The sequence below is a fragment of the Alosa alosa genome, chromosome 4, assembly GCF_017589495.1.
Source record: "Alosa alosa isolate M-15738 ecotype Scorff River chromosome 4, AALO_Geno_1.1, whole genome shotgun sequence".
Taxonomy (NCBI): domain Eukaryota; kingdom Metazoa; phylum Chordata; class Actinopteri; order Clupeiformes; family Clupeidae; genus Alosa; species Alosa alosa.
Window position 1 is genome coordinate 6,226,430 of NC_063192.1, and position 26,322 is coordinate 6,252,751.

The window sequence follows — 26,322 nt, forward strand, 5'->3', positions numbered from 1 at the left end:
TTAGATGCAGATAATTTATTCTGCCTACAAAAAATATTTCTCAAAAACTGTAAATATAAAAATAAATGAGAATATGAGAGTTTGTGATCTTCAAAATCAGCATTAGTCATTGTGTTCACCATAATGCAGTTCCAATAATTGAAAGAATGTACGTATTTTCATTTTCAACAAGATGCCTTACGTACAATGTCCATGTCAAGGGCACGCTGTGACTGTGGATATCAGGTTTGCTGGAGGTAGGTGACGGAAAATGAATCAAAGACACAAAGAATGAATGAAATATGTCCTAATATAATTCATGATTTGATTATTAATTCAACAATTACTACCGCTACAGGAAAATAATCAATATGATGTAGTGGTACATGAGTGTGAAACTACAAGCTCAATGGCAGCTTATTTAGACTGAGGATGGAAACCAACAAAAAGAAACAGCTATGAATAGACAATCATGTTTTGAATGAAATACAATGCAGTTAATTGATGAGTTTATGTCATTCATTAGTTTGAGGTATTTTTGTATGTGTGTGTTTTGTATGATTGCTCTTTTGCTAAGCTATAGCATTCTTTGACTTAAGAGACTCTCTGTACAGTAGCAGCCTTTCCGTTGTGTGGGGCGGTAACCTACTCCTTCTGGCCCGCACGATACAAGATGCCATGGGAAATAGACGATCAAATCCCCCGGAGGTAGCCGGGATGGCCAGGAACTTGCGAGAAATGTTCTGGAGCTGCGAGAAATGAGTAGCCTTTTTCCAAAAAGCCAAAATGGATGCATCACCATCAAGCAAGGGTTCTGCGAGGTAGATATCAAGCTCGGACAACTTCATGGCCTTGGCAGCTGGCTGTAAAAAACTGAATATCTTCTTGCGCTTGATGTTACCGTCCTCTGGGTTGGTCCCACCACTGTCCTGGTCATCCACTTCCTGTTTCACTTCTTCCTCTACCTTTATGAAGCACATGTCTGCTTCACCAATCTCAGATGCCACTAGGCTTCGAACTTGAGCTTTTGATGGTGCAGTTAAACCTGCATCTTCACCCTCATGCTTTGCATCATCAAAGGGCTGAAGCTTGATGCGGGGATCCAAAATGGTGGCCAGAATTAGGTCCTTCTGCATTATTAGGTGCTGAAAGTGTGTGTGAAGCCCAGAACGCAGCTCCTTGCAGAAGTGACTGTAGTTGGTCGACCTGGTCTCTAAAGTTTTGTTCAGGCCAATGAGGGATGGAATGATGAGGGAGAAGGTCACCCCCTCTGCCTGGAGCACTTGGATGGCCTCCTCGAAGGGCTCCAACAGGCCCATGATGTCCAGCACCTGCTCTCGTTTAGCCCTCAGCTGGGGTGGGGAGGTGGACGAGTCCTTGGCCTCGATGCGCGCCTGCCCCAGCACGGACACCACTGTGTTCCAGGCGGTCTCGTGCGTCATCCTCTGGATGGCCGTGAACACAGAGTTCCAGCGGTAGTTGCCGAGGTTGCCCGGTGTGGCGAGCGAGAGGCCACACTCCTTCCCCAGCATCTCGTTCCAGTAAGCACTGCCGCGGAAGAACGCCACCACGTTGTGCACCTGCAGGAGCAGGTTCTCCACGACCCTCGAGTTCCTCAGGGCTTCTTTGATCACCGAGTTCAACTCATTTGCGACGCAGCTCGACTGCGTGCCATATGGGACTTCAAAACAGCTGTTGCTGGAGGGCACGTCATCCAGATAGGCCACCAGTTCCTCTTCATCCGGATCGTTCCTTTGTGGGCAGCACATGATTTTGTAGCTGCAGAACAGATCACCGGTAGCTATGCTGTTCTTCGCCTCGTTTAAAAGAATGTATCCAAGGTTGTCTGGAAAGAGGCCGTAGCTTAGGAGCACAGCTTCCAGCTCCCGAGCCACTGCTGCTGCCAGGTTCTTATGACTCAGGTGTCGGAAAGCCACAAGGGGGCGCTGGATGTTCCAGTCCTCATCAAGAAAATGCAGCTGTGCGGCGATGATTCGGTCAGTGCCCCGGCTGGACCATAGATCCAGAGTCGTATGAATGATGGCACTTTCACTGGTCAAGGCAACGCAGTTCTTCAATTTGCGGATCATCTGCGGTTTGATGACCTTCTCGACGTCGTCGTACAGCTTCAGCCCGACGGAACGCTGCGAGGGTCTGGAGTACTGTGGCGCGATTGCCGCCATGAAGCTCCGGAAGCCAGCGCCTTCCACGAAGCTCAGTGGGAGCATGTCTTTGGCGATCATCCGCAGCATGGCCTCTGTGATGTTCTTCTGCCGGGCTGGCTGCTTGTTGTTGCTTAAGCCAGGCTGACCACAAATGTTTGTGGGACTGCTATTGCCCCTCTTTACAAACAAAACCGGTGCAACGCCTGTTGCCGGTTTGGCTTTGGGCACAGGTTTAGGTTTCTCGATCACTTTGTACTTCACAGGCTCTACATGTACAGGCTCTACATGCACAGTCTGCAATGGTGCAATGGTTGCAGTCTGCAAAATACAAAGTTTTACATATTACATTAACATGAAGGAAAACAGCACTCACGATAATATCACAACAGCAAGAGTGACACATAGGGCACTCAAACAATCAATATGGACTAGAATGGAAATGACAATGACGCTAGTGTACGTTTTTACATGGGAGTAAAGATATAGGACACGTCAAGTCATACTGGAGCCAAAAACACATGTTGCTTACAAGTGTAAGTCAATACAGTGCATGTAAATACAAATGGCATTTCAATAAATGTCATCTAAACAAATCTAAAAAAAAAAATACCTTAATCACTTCCTCCTCTTTGTCAGACGCTGGTTCTGCATCAAGAACAACATCGCAGCGGAAATCAATCTGAACACACCAATAAAGACAATCAGGGATGGGCAGTATTTCTGATACATGTGTTTAAAATACGAATACAAAGCATTGTTTTGTAAATTGTATTTGACTGGGATGATAGAAATGTCTTAATATTTTGAATCAAAATACATCAGTGTTTTTGTATTTTTAAAATCCTGCAAAATACTTTCTGAGACATAGCGTGATGACATCACACACTGTAAAAAAGAAAAGTCAGGACTGTCCTATTTGTTTACAATTAAATATAATAGTCTATTTTGTAGACTATTCAAATAGTCATTTCAATCGAGAAAACCATGTTATGTAAGTTAAGCTTATATGCTTTGGGAAAAAAAGGAAAAGAGGGTTTTATTAAACCACAACACCTGAAATTAAGCAAACCCATGTTTTTCTTTCAAACACAATGTTATTACATTGAACAGACCTATTTGGCCCCAGAAATTAATTTTAGGGGAAAAAAAAAGAGGTGTTCTCTAACCTCCCCGATCTCAAGAGCTGTAAGTGGCGCGATGTCCTGCCCTTCATAGGCACCCATTTCCACTTTCCGTTTGATTGTAGAATTCCAGTGGTTCTTAATAGCGTTGTCTGTCCTGTCGGCATTAAGAAAGTATCAAACAGGTGGGTCTCAAAAAATGAGAATATCATGAAAAAGTCCCCCCCTCCCCCCCCCATTTGAATATTTCATAATATTATATTCTAGATTCATTAGATATAAAGTGAAATATTTCAAGCCATTTATTTAAATGAGAAAAAAACGTTTGACTCGTTTGACTCCCTGATGAAGGCTTGTTTGCCGAAACGCGTCTGAGTTTTTTTTTAAAGGTTTAAATGTAACCAAGCCAACAAAATAAAGGCTTTTTAACCTTTGACAATTGAGAGTGCCTTGGAATCCCGTTTTTTTCTCATCTACATTTTCCCATCCAAAGAGCACCTCAAATAAACAAATTTGAGTCCAGGAAGCGCTCCTAGACAGACATTTTTCCCCCCATTTTTTTAAAATCTTGACGATTATGGCTTACAGCTCATAAAAAAACAAAAATCAGTATCTCAAAATATTAGAATACTGATATTAACCAGTACACTAAGGGTGACCCGTATTCGGGTAAATACAGTGCCCCCCACCTCCCCCCAACAACCCCCATGCATTTTTTTGCACCTTATCATTAACTACCATAGTCATGCTATATACCATTTTAAAGCTGAGAATCTCAAGAATGTAAAGCTTTCCATGAATCAAAATATATTTCGTGTGTAAAATATAAGTTTATCCCGATATATAACATATCCAAATACCCCCCTCCACCACCCCCCAAAGTTGCTGCGTATACTTTGTCACTTGTCTGTATGGCCGTACCAATAAGGCCTAGTCCACACGTACCAAACCACTTTTTTTCCTCCGTCTTCCCTGGAACCGTATCAAGAATATTTGCGTCCAAACGGATCCATCTCAACACGACTCAACACGTTACTTCATACCCCAGGCCTATAGGTGGCACTGTGTCTACAGAAATTCACCAAAACTGGCAAAACTTGCGCTTTAAAACAGACAGAATAGGCTAATGGCGAAAATGGCTAGTGCAAGGAAACCAGAATTGTTTGTGTGGACTGATGGTGAACTGTCAACTGTAGCCAACTGTAAAACTACTAAACTTTATTTTACGGTTTGTGAAGGGTGCAGTCCCGTCCTTTATTTGGCTAACGCAGGGTAGGCCTACTAATCACCTTTTACTTTCTTTGGTTGTAGGATAGTCCGTGATTCACATTCGCTTTGGCTATCACCGCAATTAGGCTACTAAACGCAAGGCTTACCCAAGTTCTAGGCTATTCTGTCGCCACATTTATAATATTGCTATAAAACCTTCGTTAGTAACAGTCAATACTTTTGCCTGCATCAAATCGCATTAGCATTCAGTGTGCTACCATCGGCTTAACGTGAGTTCTAAGCGTCTTTGTATGCTTATATCTGATTTCACTTTCGACTGTGAATGCATGTATATATGTTGTAAGAAATGTAAAATAAATGAATGACACTGGCACTACGCACAAATTAATGTAGCCTAAACTTACACCGCACTTTCCTAATAACTTAAGTTCTCTCGCCACTGACAGTAGCTAGAATGCATAAAAAACACCGGAAAAACAGTGTTCAGTCCACCAAGTCATAAGCTATCGGTAGCTGGCGCAGCATCAGTTGTGATATTTATCTTAACGGAGTGTAATCGTGGGGTAATGTCATGTATGAAAACTAGTATTGTTAGGCAATACTATAAGTGCAAGTCCAGGGCAGCTGAGGTGTGGCGATGACATCATCGATACGCAAGCAGGATGTGCGGTTTCGCTGTCTAAACGAACTCAAACGGGCTACAGTTTCAGATTTCTCCACTCTGGGACCAGGTTTCAGAAAAGTGCGGTTTCGGGCAGTGCGTTTACAGGATTCGTTTGGACGCTCGGCCAAGACGAAGCAAAACCTCTGCGTTTAACCTAAAAAGCGTCTCCGTGTGGACAGGCCCTAAGTTAGCCCAGCATGCTTGGTCTTGAAATTTTCCTAAGAATCCATAGATGTGAAATATTTACATTGTTTTCTTGCCAAAATATTGAGTAGTCGTACACGCCAGCGCAAACAAAACAGATACATAAGGAAAGAAGCGAAGTAAAAACTTATTTTCCGCGGAAATCCAGGTATTTCGGTTTGACTTCCATTATTGTCGCTGGATTTACGGTACTCTGCGTGTTCACGAGGCTCTTCTGATTCCATCGATACCAATTACATGTCTCTAGGACCAATGAGAGTCGAGATAGATGCCATCAAAGCCAATGAGTCACGTAAGCGATGAATCTGACAACCAGTCTTTGAATGGCCATAGCGCTGCGTCTGAACGAGTCAATGAGATGGGACCTAGATGTCCGTGTAGCCAACGAGGAGAGCTTTCTTTAGACACGTGACACATCGTCACATTCTACTTCCTTGTCGGCTAAACTCAATGCGCAATGCTCATGCATAACCAGTCGCCGAAGCAGTGGTTTAGAAGTTTGTTACTAAACAAGCAAGAGACATGTTTTTGAAGGTTTTTGTTCGTAAAACATGCCAAAGAGACAAAAAAAAGACGACATGTCGAAGAACCCGAGGACATTGATGATCTGGAGGACATCGATGAAGGAGAAGAAAGCAATTTCTCGGAATGCGACTCCGAGGAGGAGCAGAACTTTTTAGCTGGGAAGGACCCTGGTTTTGAGCTGTGAGTAGACTACTTATATCCATATACAGTTACAGATACAGTTTAGTTTGCTTTTGTAATGTTTAATGCATAGTTTTTCATTTAGCTAAATATGTACCGTGATCGCCTGTGCATGGTATGCGCTAGTGCATAGTTTTTCATTTAGCATTTAACATAATGTGCCGTGTGTGTGTGTGTGTGTGTGTGAGAGAGAGTGTGAGTGATTTGTTTTTCTCCTGTAACAGTACATGGGTTCTGTTTTTTGTCCTAAACAATTTTGTTCAGTTATTATTTAGCAGTTCTAGTGTGTGCATAAACATTTCTGTGGATCTTCAGTGTGCATAGGGGAGGGTGATACCCTTATAGTACCCTACACCCTTATAGTACCCTAGATAGTGTGACCTGGGGGAGGTGTGAACAGTGTTCTGGTACCTGGGGGGGAGGGGAGTTAGGTGAGAATGCTGTGTGTGTGTGTGTGTGTGTGTGTGTGTGTGTGTGTGTGTGTAAAAAAGAGAGTGCAGGGGGAGGTCTGACCTGAGTACACACATTTATATAATTTGAATAAGTTGTTGGGAAGGGTTTTCATATACTTTAGTGGGTCTGAGTCTAACTTCCACCTGTACAATTGTTTCAGTGACAGCGATGAAGACTGGGCCCCGCCAAGCAAAAAAACAAGAGCTGAGGATCCTGTGTCTGAGGAAGAGGAGCCGGTGGCCGAGACCAGTGGCACAAGAAGAGGAAAGGGTGCTGCAAGAAGCAGGGGGAGAGGCAGAGGGAGCTAGGCCAAAACAGGGGAAGAGGGTGCTCCAGCAGCAGACAGGAGAGTGGAGACGCAGAACCATGGCTTAGGACGGACATCCAGGACACCATACCACCACAGCCCACGTTTCGCCCTATGAGGACTCCTGGCCCCCAGCGTATCTCTGCACAGTACACAATATTAGAACTATTTCAGTTGTTCATAACACGCTCCATTTTGTTGACCGTGGTTGCCAACACAAATAAATTTGTATTGCATTGAATGTGAATCATTTGATGTTTCGTTTGCCAGGGTATTGTTATTTTTGGAATTTTTGCACTGCATTTCATTTTTTTTACCTTTTATATTTATAATATTTACTATTTTTTTTTTACCTTTGTTTCATTTTATAATACAAATGTTCACTTGTTTGTCCTTTTTCATGGAAATCTCAAAGGTGTAGGAGCAAAAGTAAGAGTTTCAGGTCAGATCATGCTTCTCTGGACTCATGGCACAGCCACTGCAAAGCACTCCAGGTGCAAGCAACATGACACAGAGTGTAACCTTTCATTTGACACCAAGATCATGGTTCTACATAAAGGGGTTCTTGTATAGGAAGAGTTTTTTTTTGTCAGTACGTGTTTTGGGTAACCAAAGGTCCTTTTGGAGTCTCCAAAGCAAAACGCATGTGTATGCCCACACAAATATGGGTCCCACACAGTCATACTTCATCCTATAGGGATCTACTTTGAGATACAGATTCACAAGACCTGGTAGTGGGCCTCAGTGGTGTTTTCAAGACAATACAAGTGACCAAGAGGGCAGAATGTGGTTATTTCTAGAGATGTACATACCCGCCTATAAGAAAAACTATCATTCTACCCTTTGCCCCTCTCTGATAGTTCATCACACAGTCAATCTATTGGTACCAAAAAATTCTACAAGGCCTTAGCTTTTCAAAATAGGGGGGTACAAGCCCTTAGCTTTTCAAAATAGGGGGGTAAATGCTATGGGTTAAAAATTAATAATTAAGCACAGCTAATTTAAACCACTTTGGTACTTATGCCCATGTCCAGCACTTATAGATTAAAAGTAACTGAGATTTTATTTTTTCAGAGAAATGTTGCATCTCAGGTACCTTCCAGGAAGAAGTTTTGCAATCTCAGCCCAGCGGTTACCAAGCGCGCGGTGTGCTCTGTAGATGGTCAGGTCTTCCTCTAAGGTCCAGGATGTCTTCTTCACACCGGGGTCGAGGTGATTGTGCCACCGCTCACGACACTGCTTGCCATGTCTACCTTTAAGGTGCCTGGCAATCACTGTCCACTTCTTACTTCCATACATCTCAACCAATTTCACCAACTGGTAGGAAACCAACAGCCAGAATGTTAGTTAATGTACTTCACTCACTATCTACACGTATTTAGACTCTTTGAAAACTAAAGGCAAAGCAATATTACTCATAACTTAAGTTTACTTTAAATCACCTATTACGAATCAATTTGGATAAAGCATCTGCTACATATGTTAATGTACAGTAATGTCAAGTTATACAGTGTTCCACAATGGTGTGTCAATTATTTCCAACCAGATCTAGCTGGATCTTATAACAAGCATTAGACAGAACAGAATGAAATGTGCAGGGAAACATTTTATGTCATACTGCACTCTAGTTGAAGAACATCCCATAACATCTATTAAATTTGCAGCATTCATGCACTCAAATTATGCTGACCATTTCATCCTCAGTTTTCGTCCAGCCTCCTTTGATCAGTTCAGGGTCAAGCACTCTCCTGAACCGGTGGTGACAATGGAATTCTGTGCGTCCCTGGTAAAAAAAAAAGGAAGACAAAGAAAGTAAATATTTTGATTTAATCTCAAAGGTCCAACTTCAACTGCTAGAAAGGCAGTGACTACATTTCCATACACGCCATATTCCGGTTTTAATCAGAATAATGACAATATTCCAATTGTGCACAAGTCATGTAAACACCTTATTCCAGCTGCCATAACCAAATTAAGGTCATATTCTAAATAAACTGGAATAACAGCTCTAGCATATGCCTCGTGAAATGGAATTAAATGGAATATTGTGTCATGTAAACACATTAGTCAGAAAATGCCCTTTTCAGAATATTAAATTGTCTGTGCATGTTCGTGCAAGGAATTTTGGTAGCTTGGTTTGATGCCCTGACACTTGGCAAACATAGCAAAAAGTGTGGCAAAAAGTTTGTACTTCTAGAGTGAAGATTAGGTAAATTTATGTATTAAAACCTAAAAGTTTATATGTCAGCATGGGTGAAAGTATTGTAATGCTCAAAGACGCAGGTCTTACGCACTGCTGACAGATGTAGGTCTTACGCACTGCTGACAGATGAAGAATCTGTGTAAAGCCCTCAAAGCAGCCTATTATAAGGCTAAATTGCAAAACAATAGCAGCTCTAATCGGGCCAAATTCACCTATTTTGTGGTCATGAATGAAATTCATGGACAGAGACAATTGAGACATCATGACTATACTACTTCGCTGCTTTATTCAACATATGCTGATATACATGTAAACGGGAATATTCCGTTTCTGCTACACATGGAAACATCTTATTCTGAATATTGCCATAACCAGAATATGGTCCTTAGTCGGAATATGGATTGCATGGAAACGTAGTCACTGACTATGAGGAAAGAACAGATCAAAATGAATGTCGCCTTGCTTGTAATGCGCTCATACTCACAGGTAAAAAGCTGGCAATGGTCTTCCAGTCTTCTTGGCCAAAGTTCTGAACCAACATTTTCAGGGTTTCATCCTGATGTGATTTTTTAAGAAAACAATATGAAAATAACATGATCACATAACTAGAGCAGACATGAGCTTATTTTTTCTGCTTAACCTGAGTGTATTTCAAACACTAATTTGTGGTGACAAAGAGAAGCATTAAACAATCTTGGACTACTGTGGATTCAAGTTAGTATACAGACCTCTTCCCGTGACCATCTCACATTCACTTTGAGACCATCCCTCTGTTCAGCCAAATCAGAGTCTGTGTCAGGCTGGGAGATTTCCTGATGCGAGATTTCCTGAACCGTGGTGTCCTTAACTGAGATGTTCTGAACCGTGGAATCCTGAACCATGGTGTCCTGAACCGTGGAATCCTGAACCGTGGAGTCCTGAACCGTGGAGTCCTGAACCGTGGAGTCCTGAACTGGGATTTCCTGGTCCTCTTCTTTCACACTGAAAAGCAATTACACAGGCAGGACATAAACAAATTAATTCTTCAAATCCTTTATAGCCAGTGTGCATGTGGAACTATACTCATTCCAGCGTAATAATCAAGGAACACCATGGGCGCAGCAGCAAAATGCAATCATGCAGCACCTGAAAATAGTCCCCGTAGGCTAACTTCCAGAAACAAGGTTGAGCTGCAGCAGACAAATTGGTTAGTGACTGGATTATTACGCCTGAATTAGAGTATAGTTCCATGTTAAATCAGCCTAGAAAATCGCCATGTTTAATTTTCCATTAGTCTTATTACATGTTCTAACTTGAGAAGAGACAAGTTTTAAATAGGAAAATTACCAGAAATCTTTTATTCACTTTTAGTCACTTTTATTCGTGATGCTAGCAGGCGAGATGCTAATGGTCTAATCCGATTCAATGATCTATGCTACCCTGGAGCTAAAAGTGGTATCGCCAGACTCAGAGAACAGCTGGATGAACTTGAGAAAGGTAAAACTCAATTGTTTAACTCAAGGGGAGGTGGAAAATGAGTAATTCCCCAAATGGTGGAATATTCCTTTAAGTATATAGACTACAAAACAGATTTAAGCCACACTTAGATAGGCATGCCACAGTATTATCAGTACAACATTGTTATCGGCAGATAACTTAAAAATTGTATTCTCAATTGCCTGGGCTTTTAGCTCAATGGCCAAACTATTAGGGTTATTTTTCATGAGTGAATATCTAGTGTGCATTTATGGTAGAACAGTGTTTCCCATACATTGACTTATTTGTGGCGGCCCACCACAATATCAACTTTAACCAGCACACAATGATTTTCCAGGTTGTACTAAATTGTGCTTAAATCTGGTTAGCATCATAACCACACTGTGCTAATTGTTAAAAACTGTTGTATTCAAGTTAATTCTGCAAACCAACCACCACAAATGGAATTCAATTCTGTGGGAAACACTGTAGAATGAAAGGAAATGTGCCTTTATCTGCAGCAAATAAGTCATCACAATAACAGTAAATGGTTAGTTATTGCAGTGGTTCTCAAACTGGGGGTCACCAAAAATATTGGAGGGGTCGCAAAATTATTTGTCTGGATTAAAGACATTTTTGTAAAGGTTTTTAGTCAAAGGCTGCCATTGACATAATGCCTTTATTGACATAGCCTACCTATGAGAGAAGACATTTTCTGTCTCTGCTTCCAATGACCATCTCACAAAATTTCGAAACCAGAAATGTTGAGAGAAGGGGGTCACGAGACTTGGCCCATGTTTTTTTTTTTTTTTGGGGTTGCCAGACAAAAAGTTGTCTGAGAAGAACCACCGAGTTATTGTACAGGAAAAACCCTTAAAGTAACACCATGGACTAATTGAAATGTATGCCCCTTGGTGTTAATATCCAATGCATTTTAGCACTAAGAGTTTGTCAAAAACCAATTAAATGGGTCATGATAATACCCCTACCAGTTTTACATAGACTATGATTACATTTCAGTCTCACAATTGTGATCATGGGGTAAGATGCAATGCAAATCAAACCAGCTAAAGGCTAACTGAAAAAAAAACATGCCAATCTCTAGGTATGGTGAAGGGTATGTGATAATGTGGGGCTATTTTAATTCCAATGGCCAAGGGAACTTTATCAGGATGTATAGTATCCTGGATCCATGAAATAACTGGCCTTTAAAAATAAAAAAAAATCTGCCTGCATCTATGGGAATTTGACATATGGGTGTATGAGCACCAGTATTTTAAGGAAGAACATTTATTTATTTACAATACATTATTCATTCACAAAGAAAGTTGGTGTCCTTAAAGGTTGGATTTTTTAAAATTACAGCATTAAGATCAATTTCCAAAAGATATTTTATTCCTCTTTTTAGTCAACTTTAGCATGTGTATGTACAGGGTATGTAAACTTACAGTATAAGCACACCTGTATATTAGCACACCTTCTATTGCAATCAAATGATGCAAGTTTAAAGCCTTTCTTTTACGGTAAAAGTCCAGCATTGTGTTGCTTTAAAGGAAATTAAAATGTGTGTAGCCTAAGTATTGGTATTGGGAATCGGCCAAAAAAATCAATAATTTTGTGTAGGGTGATAGGATAGCCTAGCCTATGGCAGATGACTGAATAGTAAAAAGAAATTATCACATGGGAACTCCTCCCCCATTTAGAAATGTCCGTTAAGGTAAACCTAAACCTCTTGGAAAGCGTGTATGGTCTTTGTGGTCTTCGAAAGCTGAATATGCGAAATGTTAATTAGGCCTATTATAATTATGGACATAGAAGCTATTAAGCGTTTCCTTAGTGTGCTGAAACTGGCTTGGTTACATCAGAGCCTGTCTGCCCTCTGGTTACATTCTAGCCAGACAGTGCTTCCCTGCACGCGACAATCTAACTTAAGAATACAATGAAACGGCTACCGTGCAAAATAAACTATCTAATATACAGTACTGTCCACGTGTAACTTGAATCGCAGAGGACCTCGGCTCCAAAGTCAATCGTGGTCAGTTCTGAAGGTCCGTTTGTTGCTCACACAACAGTCAGCATTAACTGTTTGATAACACTGACCTGCACAGCAGCATCCGAACAACGGCCCAGGCGGGTGAAACATGTTGACTAGATTTCCGTTTGTAAATAACGAATGCTTCGAAATTCACCAACGTACACACGCCCATGGTATGCTTTCAGAATCATGCATTCCTAAATCTAATTTAGAGCAGCAGCACATTTCGTCACGAAGTAGGCTAAAGTATGAGCGAACTTTCATATTAGTCCAGAGGCTGTAGCCTGCTTACCCGTTCAACTCGGACATTTCCTCGGTATTCCTTCCAGGAGTATTTCTCCAATAGCCTGCCCTAAACAGTAACTTAAATACTTCCGTGGAGTCACAGAAGCTACTGGGTGTTCATTTGGCCTTACTATTTCACGCCTTTAATTGTCTTTAGCAGATGCACAGCACACACATGGAAGGGAATGTCTGCTACATCGTCTTCAGTTGGCTACCAAATGATAAACACTAGCCTACTGAATCAGCCCATAGATTACCGCGCAATGAATGTCTGTTGAGAGTAACAGGGTGTCGCTGAATGTGACCAGTAAAAAGGGATAGGCTATTCAGGGTGTGGTTTAAACTTCGACGAATGTAATAGCGACATATAACTTTCCATATACCTTTTAACCGCAATCGACTCGCGTGTACGTTTTTAATATCATACACAGTATAGTAATATTAGTCTTGTTACATTAATCCAATTTAACTGTTCTTTGGTAGCACTGCTAGCTGCTACAACAGTCAACTGCTAGCAAATGTTGTAGCCTTGTTTCATGTAACCATAGCGTGTAACAAAAACAATGTTCCATACAACTAAAACTAACTAGGCTATAAGTAAGGCCACTCGTTTGGGAGGTAAACGAATAACAACCATAATCAGACATGTTCTGTAGTCTACCTTTGGGGCCTTCAGCCTACTGGTTTAGCTGAGGGAAAATAAACCAGCACTACATTCTATTCCTTATTTTGCTTGTCGATAGTTATAACGTAAAGGCATCAGGCTGAATGTTGTCGTTTAGTGATCACTTGGTTTTCATACGTTTGCAAATGCAATGGTTAGTCTGACAACATTTGACTTAGGCTGGCTACATTCGGTAAACGGATAGCTTAGTAGCTATTATGTAGCCTAACGAAAATCTGTTAGCCTGCAAAGTTTCAGCTAAGTTGTAAGCTACCAACTTGTAGGCCTCCTGGTAGCTTATCTAGTCCAGTGTTTCTCAAAGTGTGGTCCGAGGGACCACTAGTGGTCCGCAAGCAGACGTGGTAAAATATAATATAGATGAGTTGTTTGCAATATTGAACCAACTTGTATGTAAATTCAAACAGTTCTGCAACATGCCTATGTATGCTACGTCAGTTTAAATTATATGAATCCTCTGACACAATAAGCAAGGTGAGGCCTATTGTGTAATATACTGTTGAAGTACGTCTACTCTTCTTTTTTTTTAGCTAGGTGGTCCGTGAGGTTTTTTTTCATTGGTTAAGTGGTCCTTGGTCTGAAAAAGTTTGAGAAACACTGATCTAGTCAACAGTGTTACTACTAGCAAGGACATAATGATTATGGACAGATTTCCATAACCTTCAGGGACAATTGGAAAGTCTGATTTGGTGTTCGGGCCTGTGGGACCAGTGTGGTAAAAGAAAATTATCCTATTTGTTATTTATTTAACCTCAGATTTAATGACTGCACGGTACAACCCCCCTACACATAACTATTACATAGAGTGTGGTGTCCAGGTCTACTGGACCCGAATAATAATTGTGCTATGTACCTAACTGTTCTCCTAACTGGGCCTGCTGTGTGTGTGGTTCTGTGTGTGTGTGTCTGTATGTGTGCGTGTCTGAGTGTAGGTGTCTGTGTGCAGGAATGTTGTCTTTCTGCACATGCTATTCCCACACAAAGTGGATATCTACACAGAGCATAGGCATTTTTGACTATGTCAAAACAGTTGTTTCTTTACATTCTGTTAGCATTTCTTGGTAATTTTAAAATGTATAAGACAAACAAACTCTGCATAACACCTTTAAGAAGCATACACTAGCACTCATTAGCTTTAGCCTCCTTGCTCCCAGTGTAATGGGCCATTCACACCAGGAACAATAACTATAAAGATAATTGCTACCAACATTAAGAATGACAGATAATGACAGCATATAATGACATTTTCCCCCTATTTTAATGGTTGATTTGAAGATTAAAGGTGTTTTTTAACCACTGTGCCGGGGCACACTAGTGTGCCGTGAGAGATCATCAGGTGTGCCGCAGAAAATTACCCAAATGTCAGTCACTGGTCCAGAAAAGCAATTGTTGCATCAAATAATTTATAACCACATGCTCTCATTGATTGTATGATTGCACTATTTGTGGTATGCAGGCATTGTACAACGGGGGCCCCATATCCAGTATTCACAGAATCATCACATATCCAGTTCATAACAACAATTAAATTAGATTTAGTCACCTACAAATGACACAGAGGGCGCTTGCTCATAATAAGGTCATATCTGTGTATTCAAAAAATGTCTGTCTAGGAGCTCTTCCTGGACTCAAATTTGTTTGTTTGAGGTGCTCTTTGGATGAGAAAAAAACAGGGGATTCCAAGGCACTCTCAATTATCAAAACAGAGAGCTAGCTCGCTACTTCCTCCCCCTCCCTTCCGTGCTGCTCCCATGCAATTGAAACTCTCCTAAACGCGCATCTCGTCTGTGATTTGCTGGAACAGTTTGTTATGTTTTTTTGGGCTAGGTTTGCCCAGGTTGTTTTTGTTGCTGTTTTTGGAGCCTGCGGTGTCCACAGAGATCGTGTTTTTTTACAGTGTATTCAGGACACAGACAGCTAGCGATTGGTTAGGTGATGTTTGCAGTAAGTGACATAAAATGTTTTAGCCTAAAAAACGAGTGGCATCGCTTAGAGTACCTTTAACAAACTCTGTGTCTACATGATATTATGTATTGTACTGCTGCCACACAATTAATTGATTTATAAATGGCATGAGTAAGTTGGTGTTCAGGTTTTTAGAAAGAGCTCAGTGAGTGTATGTATGACATGACACAGACCTTGCCATCTTCGCTGTTGTATCTTGGGTGCAACGAGAAAAAACTGATGGAACAAAATCTGGACTATCACAATCCATGGATGGTTCTCCTGGTAACAGAAAGAGAAAATATTAGTTTGGTTAATAGTTTAACCAACATCAGTTTGATATTACTCAACACTGAACCAATTTCGATCGCTTTTATCCCTATTAAAAAGCAGGAGCTATTAAACAAATCAAAAAATAAAGCAGGTTAACAAAATGGTTTGAATTAGTTATTTAAGGTGTGTGCATTGGTCAACTAAAGAATGTGTGCAGACTGTAAAGAGAAAATGTTAGAGAAATGATAGAGAAAATGTTGTCCAATTTCAGCTCGATACCTCATTTTGTTGCTGAGATATGCCTTTCCATCGCTACCTAGAAAACTGCAACAAATGCCAGTAGTTTGTGTGTTGGCCTACCATTTTGTTAAATATCCCCCTCCTCTCTCAAAACCCTATTTTTTTGTGCACACTGAGGTAGTATCACGTGTAGATGTCTAATCTCACATTAGAATTACTATCTTGCCCACCATTGATGTCCTTTTCATTAAAACAAACCTGGAGTTTTGAATTTTTGTTCAAGTGATTTTTAATGCATCACACATAACATAAATAACTTAAATAGCATTTTTCCTGGAAAAACACCAATTTTATTGCCCTCTTCAGAGAACAGCAACCCCAATTTTATTGCCCTCTTCAGAGAAGAGCAACCCCAGTTTTTCTTTTTATTGCAATAGTATGCCACATTGTAGCTAACTTTAAAGTGTTGGATCCCACTTTTCTCTTTTTTTCAACATAATTTTCTAAAAATCAACTGAAGAAGGCAAAATGGTCATTTTGGTTTCAACTCTGACCGTTATGGAAGGACAACATTTTTTTATTTTGTGGCAATCATATGTAACCCTACAGTATGTATATTGTGTATCTTTTTTGCTTGATCATCCACCTAGTTTAAAATTCTAAAGTAACACAATCCTTTCAATCGTACTGTCATCTGTCACTCTAAATCAAATGTGAAATTCCATGACTTTTCCCTGACAACAAAGCCTATATAATGCAGACATGTGGACTCGAGTCACATGACTTGGACTCGAGTCATGATTTTAATGACTTCAGACTTGACTTGATAAAATTCGGCATGACTTGCGACTCGACTTGGACTTGAATACTATTCACTCGAGACTTGACTCGGACTTTGCCTCTTTGACTTGTGACGACTTGACATGTCTCGAGTCAAAAACTACATTTCCTGATCGTGGACCAGTCACCCCAGAGATGCTTTCCCTCCGCGACTAAAAAAAAAAAAAAAGCGGAGACAAGCGGCCAGTCCAGAGCACAGTTCAGTGCTGCCGCTACCCCCACATGCGTTACGCACTGTGTGTAGGGCACCAAGAGACAGAGAAACGACCAACATTTAGCCAATAACTAGTAGCTTTACTGCAAACTGATTTGCACTCTTGTTAGAGAACGTTTACAATGTCAAAATGCACCAACAGCATGTTACATAAAGATGATACTTTTCGAGTCCTCTCCATTAAGATCCAACTTGAACTTATGCTAGCCTACTGCATTTAATTGAGAACCCCATCTAAGCACGCACGAGAGGGAGAGAAAACGAGTGACAGCTGGCTTGTCATTGTTGATGGTGATTGATATTTCTTTTAAATATAAGAAACGTATAAAAGGAAATCATGAAGGCAACAAATATGAGATTAGGGGAAATTGCGGATTTATCCGGTTCTCACTACTGTTATAAACTATAAGATCCAGGTCACTATGACATAGGCTGCACTCACTGTGATTTGGAAAGTGGACAAGAATATGAAGAGTTGTCTTTGCCTTTGTGTAATGGAACTGGTGAGTCTTGAAGTATTCAATAATTTGTTTACATGAAGCACATTGATATGCCGATTGAAACGCATTCCACTCAGCTAGCTAGGTGGCTACTGGCTACCAGGCTCATAATTCACATTTAATTGCAAACAGAAAATGTCAAGCAAGCATCATGTCATACATGCATCTATTTCCAAAGGAATGAAAGCTGTTTGTGCCAACTTAATATCATGCTTATCATTGTTAATATTGTCCTATACATGTGGCACAAACAATGTTTGAGTTTGTGGACTAGCCATAGGAATGGAGCTGGTAAAAAAAAGATAATTATGAGAATGTGTGGACAGTGGCACACAATGGGCTTAAAGTGACAGTGCACCATTTACAAATGAGATAAACAGCATCAAATGTGTAGTATTTCTTAAGAAATGAATACTTTAAAACAAAATTACTGTGTCATTATTATCATTCAAATAATATAAAAGTGTTGACCTTGGCTTCCCTTATGAGTCGCCACTGGCAGACAGCCTAATAAATAGTTTGCAGGCAAATCTGTGGCCTAGCGCAGTGAAATGCCATCAGTCAAATTATTACTCATACTTACAATGGGCTCCGCAATTTGGAAAAACAATATTTATATTTGTCATGTAGCTATCGGTTTTGTACAGATTACTCAGGTATGCACATGTGTATATTGTATGCGCATGCATATATCGTAAAAGATTTCAAGACAGAAACATTGAACATATTTTAATCTGTATTTATAAAAAAAAAATCTGTGGATTAGATGGAAGTGTTAAAATTATGATCGATAGTCTAATAATGCCATTATTAAGTGAAGAGTACCTGATGACTTGTTCAGGACTTGAAAAAGATTGGGACTTGGACGAGCAGTCACGTTGCGTTCAAATATAATTTACTTTTTTAGAGCGGGAGATGAATAAACGAGCATTGAATAAACAAAGTTGGCCTACTCAAGCAGGCAATAAAGATAATAACCAGATAAACACCAATTTTTAGTGGAAATATATTTATATTAATATATTTTGGTAGGCTAAGTAAATTTTAAGCTGCTACAACAAAATTCCCTGATATCCCATGACTTTGCACCAAAAATTATAAAATTTCCTGACTTTCTATCTCTGGAATAGACTTTCCAAAATTCCATGACCCGTGGGAACCCTGATCTATTAGGTCCCCAAATTGGTGGAAAACCAGTTGGGGTTGAAGCCAGGTTCCAGCCCCCCATTTCACCATGTAGAGATGGACTAGTAGAGACCATGGTGGATCACTGGTTTGGGTGGATACAAAAAAAAAAATCAGAATTAAGATTAGTGGACAATTTAGTTGGCCAGTCTTTGATCTACTGAATATGATCTATCTACTGTATTATAATCATTGGTCAAATCAAATGTCAAGGAGCACAGTTATTACCGATTTTGATGAATGTCACACATTATTATTGGCTATAATAGCCGAACATTCACATACGCCGTATTTTTTCCATAGGAGTAGGCTATGCATGTCACAGGTGAAAAAATCTAACAATCATACTGGCCTATCCTAAAATAGGCTACTGTGGCGAGCTTGCATAGCTTCACATCATGAAATCTAAAAAGTAAATCTCTGACTAGCCTACCTAAAGCCGTTTAAAATTAAGAAACTGTTCTATGTATTTTAAGCCCCTCTCCCATTCCACATGTGGAATGAGCATGTATTAAGTGAGTGATGTGATTTGTTCCTAATTGGAGTGGTAGCACTAATGCTAGTTGCTAACGATCCCTGGTCTCCTGTCATGCTACCTGTTATAAAATGGGTGCTGCAAATTCTTGAGTTGCTTGTTGGTATCCAACCATCTTGCTTGACAGCAACAATCCAAGCATTGCGCTGATGTTTTTCTTTTGGAAAACGCCAAACACCTTAATTTGAGGTAGTAAATTTGTTCCTGGTCTAAGGGAACATCCAACCACAGAACAACACGGTCCTCGTTTTAGTGTTGACATTTTCGTTAAACACTTTGATGCATTGCCGTTAAAATGTATTTAACGGAAGCGGAAACCTTCTAGGAACCGCCACTGATCTAGACCCTTTCAACAATAAAAACAAAAACAATGCTTGAACGTTCTATTTGGGCCCCAATCTACTTCCTCTACATTAACCCTTAAAGGAGTACCGTCACACCGGTGTGACGGGAATGTTGACAAATGAACGTTCTAAAGAATATCTGGGTTCATTGAATTCAACATAGAATTTTAGAACCTTCAATTGTTGCGGAACTTAGAACGTTCAAAAACCTACACCTTTAAGGGTTAAGATAACATATGGAATGTTAAAAAGGAAGTCTTGTGGGGCCAACTATGATGCTGATAATGGAACTGTCTTGAAAGGGTCTATAGTGGGAACAGCTGACGTCAATCTGGATATTCCATAGACTGTATACATAGAACTGGACAGTGTGCCGTCTGTTAAGAGTGATGCGAGCGCTAGTCCAGCCCCTGGTGGCTGGTTGCAGTACAATGCGTAACTCCGCCCATCTCCATGTATTTCAATGGGCAAGTAGCCAACTTTCCGTGTCACTTTTCTCACCTAAAACTATTTTTGCATCTACAACTTTTATTGAAAAAATAGTTTTCAAGATACACACTTTTCTTTTCATCGCTGAAATTTATTTTTTTTTTTTTTTTTATTTGCAAACATCATTGACATTATAACACACTATTTTTCATTTAAACACATCTTAACAAGACATCACTGAAATTATTTTTTTAATGTTATTTTGAATCAATGAAATCTAAAAAGGGGGATGGTTTACATCTATGATTGACAGGATAGGGATGGGGATGGGGGTGAGGGGTGAGTAGTATGTGCTGTGTGTGCATATGTATAAAAGGCTGGTTTGCTGTTGGGCCAGGAGGAGAAAGCTGGAACATTTTTCAGGAGAGGAGTTGTAGTATTCTATTAATGATAAATTATAATAACAGGAATAACCCTTTGATTTTTATTTTTAATGTTATTTTAACAAATCCTAAAGAAATGTTTACATCTATGATTGACAGCTGGCTGGCAGCAATAAGCTACCTTATTTAAGGACACCTGATATCGACACCTAATCTAACCTAAATAAGTGTTGCTGTTATTATCATTAGGCTATATCTTATCACAGTCTGATTAAATACATATTGATAGTCATACATTGTGTGATTGTTTGTAAGAGACATCGTTGTTAGTTGTGACAGATTCTTAGTGAAAAAAAATATATGTGCTGTTCTTTTCGTAGATGCTAAAGTATATTAGCTTATAGCATGCTAAATCATGCTAGCATTAGCCAGTTGAGAGGTAAAGTAAAAGGGCTCTGCTATATTGATCGAGTAGCGTTAGCCATAGTCACGATCATTTACAGTCCTACTTGTTTCAAATGGTTGAATGTGACCAGTGATTGCCGCCACCACCGTTGCAACTTCATTTGAATGCACTTAAGTCACTGGGAGAAGGCGATGTTAAGTTTCATTAACGTTAACTCTTGCTTAGTTTTTTGCCGCGAATGGCAATAAACGTCACCTAGCCTGCTAGGTGTTCGACAACCTCGGTATGACCATTTATTAATAAGCCAGACAAATAACGTTACTTGTTTTTTAGTGAACACATATTGGACCATAGCTTAGCATTGAGGAGGGATTCCAAAGTTACAAATGGACAATTTGCTTAGTATGCTCATAACAGCGGTATCTGAAAATGCTGAGTTAAGGTATTGTTGTTACCTGCGATTGCACTACTGGAGAAGCATTTTGCATTGGTATGATTTGATCAGGTCTTGCCAGTGATGTGTAAATCCTCCGTGAGCGTGCCCCATTTCAATATGTCTAAATTGAAAACTGTGACAACTCATCATAGGCTCTCTCAATATGTCTGTAATCGTATGACTCTACCACAGGGTTGCTAGCCAGAGAGGGTGCTCCATTATAAATCAAAAATGTAATATTGCAGCCTTCATGTCAGCTGTAAAAATATGAGAACATGGACCTACTACATCAGGATACTTTGTAGACATTTTACACATAATCAGGAAGCTACTTTGCTGTTCAGTGAGTCATGTGTTTAAAGTGGTACTACATTTAAAGAAACATATTTTTATTTTTTGCTTCAAGTGCATAAGAAAATACCACATTATGATGGCTAGGTTACACTTTTGTCCAATGTACTCAGGTGTACTTTGGAGTGGGTAAGACTGTCTTTAGTGGCAGGCTAGCACATACCGTTGACTTTAGCCCCAGCCTAGCACCCTCTGTAACTCTGCAATTAGAAGGACTGGATGAAACGTGCTGAAAACGGTCTCCACTGATCACACTTGCTTACTTGGAAATAAGGTCTTATGTCCAAAATCCTGAACCACCCGTTTAACAGAAGGTTCAGAGCAGCGGCAGACCTATCTTGGTGCCACGCAAGTTATTGAAAGTCATGTGTTTCGTAGTGGTGCTGTGCCATGTCCCATGTATAAGGGGCTTCAGGTTGATCCAGTGACAATGGGTGGTGTCAGGGAACTTGGAGAAAGGGGGAGGACATGCCACCTCAGACCACCCCAGCCAAACCACTTCACGTAGGCATTCCCTTGCAGACTAATGGAGACCTCCTTGCCGCCACCTCCAGTACATTCAGCAATCACCCATACCTTATCTGCAAAAAGGAAAGTTACAATAAAGTTAGTCAGACAATTTTACAATATTACAAAGCATATAATGAGGCACTCAACAACACTAGTAATACCAATTAATTAAATATATGTGTGCAATAAATGTCACTGCCTACCTAATGTTAACTACACGTTTAAACATGCGATTTTAATATTAAATTCCATATTTAAATATGTGACTCATCAACTTGCGTCAGCTTGAAAAATAACGTTATCAGTATGACTGATCATGGACGTTAGATGACAAATTGAGGTGTTACTTTCACCAATTTGTGACTGGTTCTTGGCGTAGTGTTTAATGCAGGCGTTTCATTTATCGATCATTCACTTATGCGGTCTACAACTACCGACCTACCGTCACAGGTGTAGCTCTAACGGAGGTGTCTTTGTCGTTAGAAAAAAAAATGCAACGTTGGTAAACTGGCTAGTAGGCTAGTTACATTAATATGACAAGTTGATGAGGTCCATGCTTCATCTAACGTTAACTTACGTTGCTTTATCACATCATAAACTGTACTGACTAATCTCCATGTACAGTCAATGGTTACTCCATGTTGAGATGGCATACATTCAAATTGAGATATTTGAAAACAGCAAAAACTACTAAAACCGACTAAACATGCATCGACTCTTACGGGAGCTGTTTGCTAATCTTCACCTCAATGACCAACTTAGCCTACCGTTTACAGTAACGGTAATGTAGCTGCTAACGTTAGCATGTAATTCGCTGTCCGTATTTCTGTTGTTAGCTGATTAGTATTCACCATACTAATTTCTCACAGTCTGTAATCAACATAATAAGCTCTCTTAGACGTATTTAAGAACAACAATAGACAAAAAAACTTTTCAGTTGATACACAAAACTTACCAGACAAGAACAAACCGAAGACTGCTGTTTAGCTAACTCACAGCCGCTAAATTCATTCAGCCAGCTAGCCTTCGGCGCCGAGTCGACCTCATTATCGACCTGTGTTGTGGAAAGGAGAAGGGGGCGGGTTTCACTCGACAAGGGGCGTGTTTAACTCACTGAGTGGGCGTGCCTGACCGCGACTCCTCTTCACTGCGCATGCTTCAACTTCTGCTGCGCAGCCGCACTGTCACTCCCCGATGTGAGTCACGCATGCTCAGATTGATAGGTTTTACGGCATAACGCCAAGGGATCCGACTGAAATCCATAAAATAATTAACCTTTCTGTTTCAAAAACGTTTTAGCTATCTAAGATTGTTTGATTGCTAACGTTAGCAAACGCCATTCAAGTGACAAACTTTGTTGTGCTTGATTGCTTACTTACTTGCCAGCAGTGAACAAACTTCGTTATAGGTAAATTTTTATTGATATTACAGAAGTCTCTCGCTAGCAGGCTACTTCAGCCTCTAATCTAGAACTGACATTAGAGATTATGCCGTGAAAATGTGATGCCTTACGCTAAATAATACATTACTGCTGTGTAGGCTAATGTCATTCTGTGGCTAACAGCACTGGTAGTCGCAAAGTAGCAAAGTGACGCATGCGCGACTCACATCCGGTAGCGACTCACATCGGGGAGTGACAGCTGTCACTCCCACAGCACTTCAAATTGATTGCAAATTTTCCAAGATGGCGTCGCCTCGGCGGCTTCGATTCCATAGAACACTGCTGAATGCAACCACACTGTCCAGTTCTATATATTCAGTCTATGGGATATTCCAGTGCCCGTTTACGCAGTAGGAGAGCCGGATCACTCCCCCTGCATTGTACCTGCAATCTGTTGCAGTTCCGCTAGGGGCGATCACGAATAAGTGCAAAAACAATGGTGGTCTATGGAGCTAGACGGCTAAATTTGTCTTTTACTGTCTATGCCTGAGATAGGCTATCTGGGAAATTCCTTGAAAGTGTCTTCCAGAGTTTTTTTATACAGTCTATGTTCAAGAGACGGTTGATATAGTAATTAAATAACATTTGGGTCTACTCTATAGCTAGGCTACAAAAAACATTAGGTTCCTCAGAATTCAACGGTGCACCTCGCTTTACCTCGACACATCGGTTGAGAACACAGCAAACGAAACATACCAGACAGGAAGTGGGCGCTACAGAGACTCTGGCCGCCTTTAGGACCATTTGGGCCCCAATCAGCCCTTTTAATGGCCTGGATCCATAACCTCCTTCTGTTCTTGGCAAAGGGATGTGAACCCCCCGGAATATTGAACATTTTCCACCCATCGCTTTGGCGGTTGGTGCAGTTTACTGCACAACAACTTCGTGTCATCTCCGCTAGAATGCTGCCCTCTGGTGCTGTTTTCCGCCCCTAAATTGCGTGCGCGTCTCTATGATGACGTTGAACATGCTATAATCAGACTGAAACCTTCACGTACATGCCATCTTGTATTTTGTAGCCTATATGATAAGTTCGTATCTGCACTTTCCAGCAATGCATTGACTGGACCTTATATTCAACACCTAGTTGTGTCATTGTATGGTCTAGGTATTTTTTTTACTTAAAACCCAGGCATGGTCCTTTCCCCCAAATGACAGCATTGTGTATTTTTGCAGGCCGTTGCATTTAGTTTCTTAAGCAGTTGAGCTGTCAGTTGAGGTGTCCACGACTTGGCAACCTTGACAGGGACATAGTGTCTATTTATTTATTTGCAAATATACTGTATTTTTACTTATACAGCCATATCTACTGCCCTTCATTCTATTCTTACTGTCCTGTTTTTATTCTTATACTCTTTTTTTTTATTCTTATATGTTAAGTGTGTTTTACTTTGAGAGCAAAGATTAACCGGAGTCAAATTGTTTGTTTTACGCAAACCTGGCCAATAAAGCTGATTCTGAGCGTGAAAACATTAAGATACAAACTCATCAGCACTTCACCCAGTTTAGATTCAATGCAGCTGGTTGCATTTGTCTATTAGAGTCATCAACAGAGTGAATTCTGTGAGCATTCAAATATTTAGTTACCCTGTGAGGTACATTGTACAAGAAGGACATTGGGTTGCAAGTTTCAAAGCCTTGTATGAATTGGAAAAATGCATCTTGAATTTCCCCTGGGGATCAATAAAGTATCTATCTATCTATCTATCTATCTATTTGACCAGCAGAGGGCAGTATTGCATTTTAAATGTCATCATTTCATCCACATACTGTGTCTTTCCATATGGTCATTTCCCTTGCCAGCCCTATGGTGTGGGCCCACCCACTCTTCTCACTGTCTATGGTGAACCTGCACTGTGGACTTCATGAAGAGAAATGTCAAAACGTGGGCAGTAGAACTCTTAGTAGAACGTGGGCAGTAGAACTCTGTCACTCACCTGGATCTCCTTTGTGAAAACCGGCTTTAAGTGACATTGAAGATGTTTCAGTAGCCCTTGGATAATGCTATGTAGGTATTTTCAGAAGATTGTGATTGACTGGTGTGAGATGTTTTTACCTTAAATATTTAGTTTGGCAAACATGTATATGTAAATCTTTAAATAATGTGCTGGAATGTTAGGTCTGGCAACAGATAGTTACAACCCCAGAATGAATTCATGCCAGTATTGGCATTTTCCTACTGTTGGATTTAATAACCAATGAGGATCTGTGGGGGTTCTGGATACCAAGTTTGAAATCTTTTAAATTAAAAAGAAAATCATTTTAAATGGGTTTCATCTGCCTCTGAGCCGAGTCTATTGTGCCAGCAATTGTAATAAAGACACAGTGCTTGATCTGGTCAATAGGTAGATGACAGATGATATTTCAGTGTATGAGACATTTTAGCAGACAGACTTTCAAAGACACACATCAACCCAGGGCTAATAGCCTGATTAGTTGACTTTTTAACCTCCAGATCCCAAAGGGTTAAAGTTAACGGTGTTTTATCTGGCAATCTTTTATCTTCTACCAGCTCCCGCCAAGGATGTGTCCTCTCCCCTCTCCTCTTTGTTTTATACACGAATGAATGTCGTTCACAGTATGATGGAAGACAGGTTTTTAAGTTTGCAGATGATTTTAATGATTGGTGTAAGCACTCCTTTTTAAACATAAATGTATCATAGACTAAGGAACTAATTATTGATTTTAGGAAGCAGTGCCCCCCTCTTCTCCCCCACTATCATTGATGGCCAACCGGTTGAGACAGTAAAAGCTATGTTTTTTTCAATTTTTTATAATTATAATTATTTGATTTCATACATGT

The 26,322-nt window shown here is 40.3% G+C and overlaps 1 protein-coding gene across 3 annotated transcripts; it reads right to left on the bottom strand.

Annotated features, from left to right (window-relative positions):
* mybl2a (v-myb avian myeloblastosis viral oncogene homolog-like 2a) lies at positions 1 to 24,421 on the bottom strand. Of its 3 annotated transcripts, none has more exons than XM_048242130.1 (9): positions 24,216 to 24,421; positions 15,627 to 15,714; positions 9,760 to 10,012; positions 9,516 to 9,587; positions 8,519 to 8,611; positions 7,925 to 8,145; positions 3,311 to 3,422; positions 2,755 to 2,823; positions 1 to 2,462 (listed from the first exon to the last, which is right to left on the bottom strand). In XM_048242130.1, the coding sequence occupies exons 1-9, from the start codon at positions 24,409 to 24,411 to the stop codon at positions 552 to 554; spliced, it is 3,015 nt and encodes a 1,004-aa protein (XP_048098087.1). In that variant the 5' UTR covers positions 24,412 to 24,421; the 3' UTR covers positions 1 to 551. The 3 variants fall into 3 exon arrangements, with proteins under 3 accessions (XP_048098087.1, XP_048098088.1, XP_048098089.1); XM_048242131.1 differs by lacking the exon at positions 24,216 to 24,421 and adding an exon at positions 23,458 to 23,711; XM_048242132.1 differs by lacking the exons at positions 15,627 to 15,714; positions 24,216 to 24,421 and adding an exon at positions 12,814 to 13,060.
* Positions 24,422 to 26,322: the final 1,901 nt, after the last annotated feature.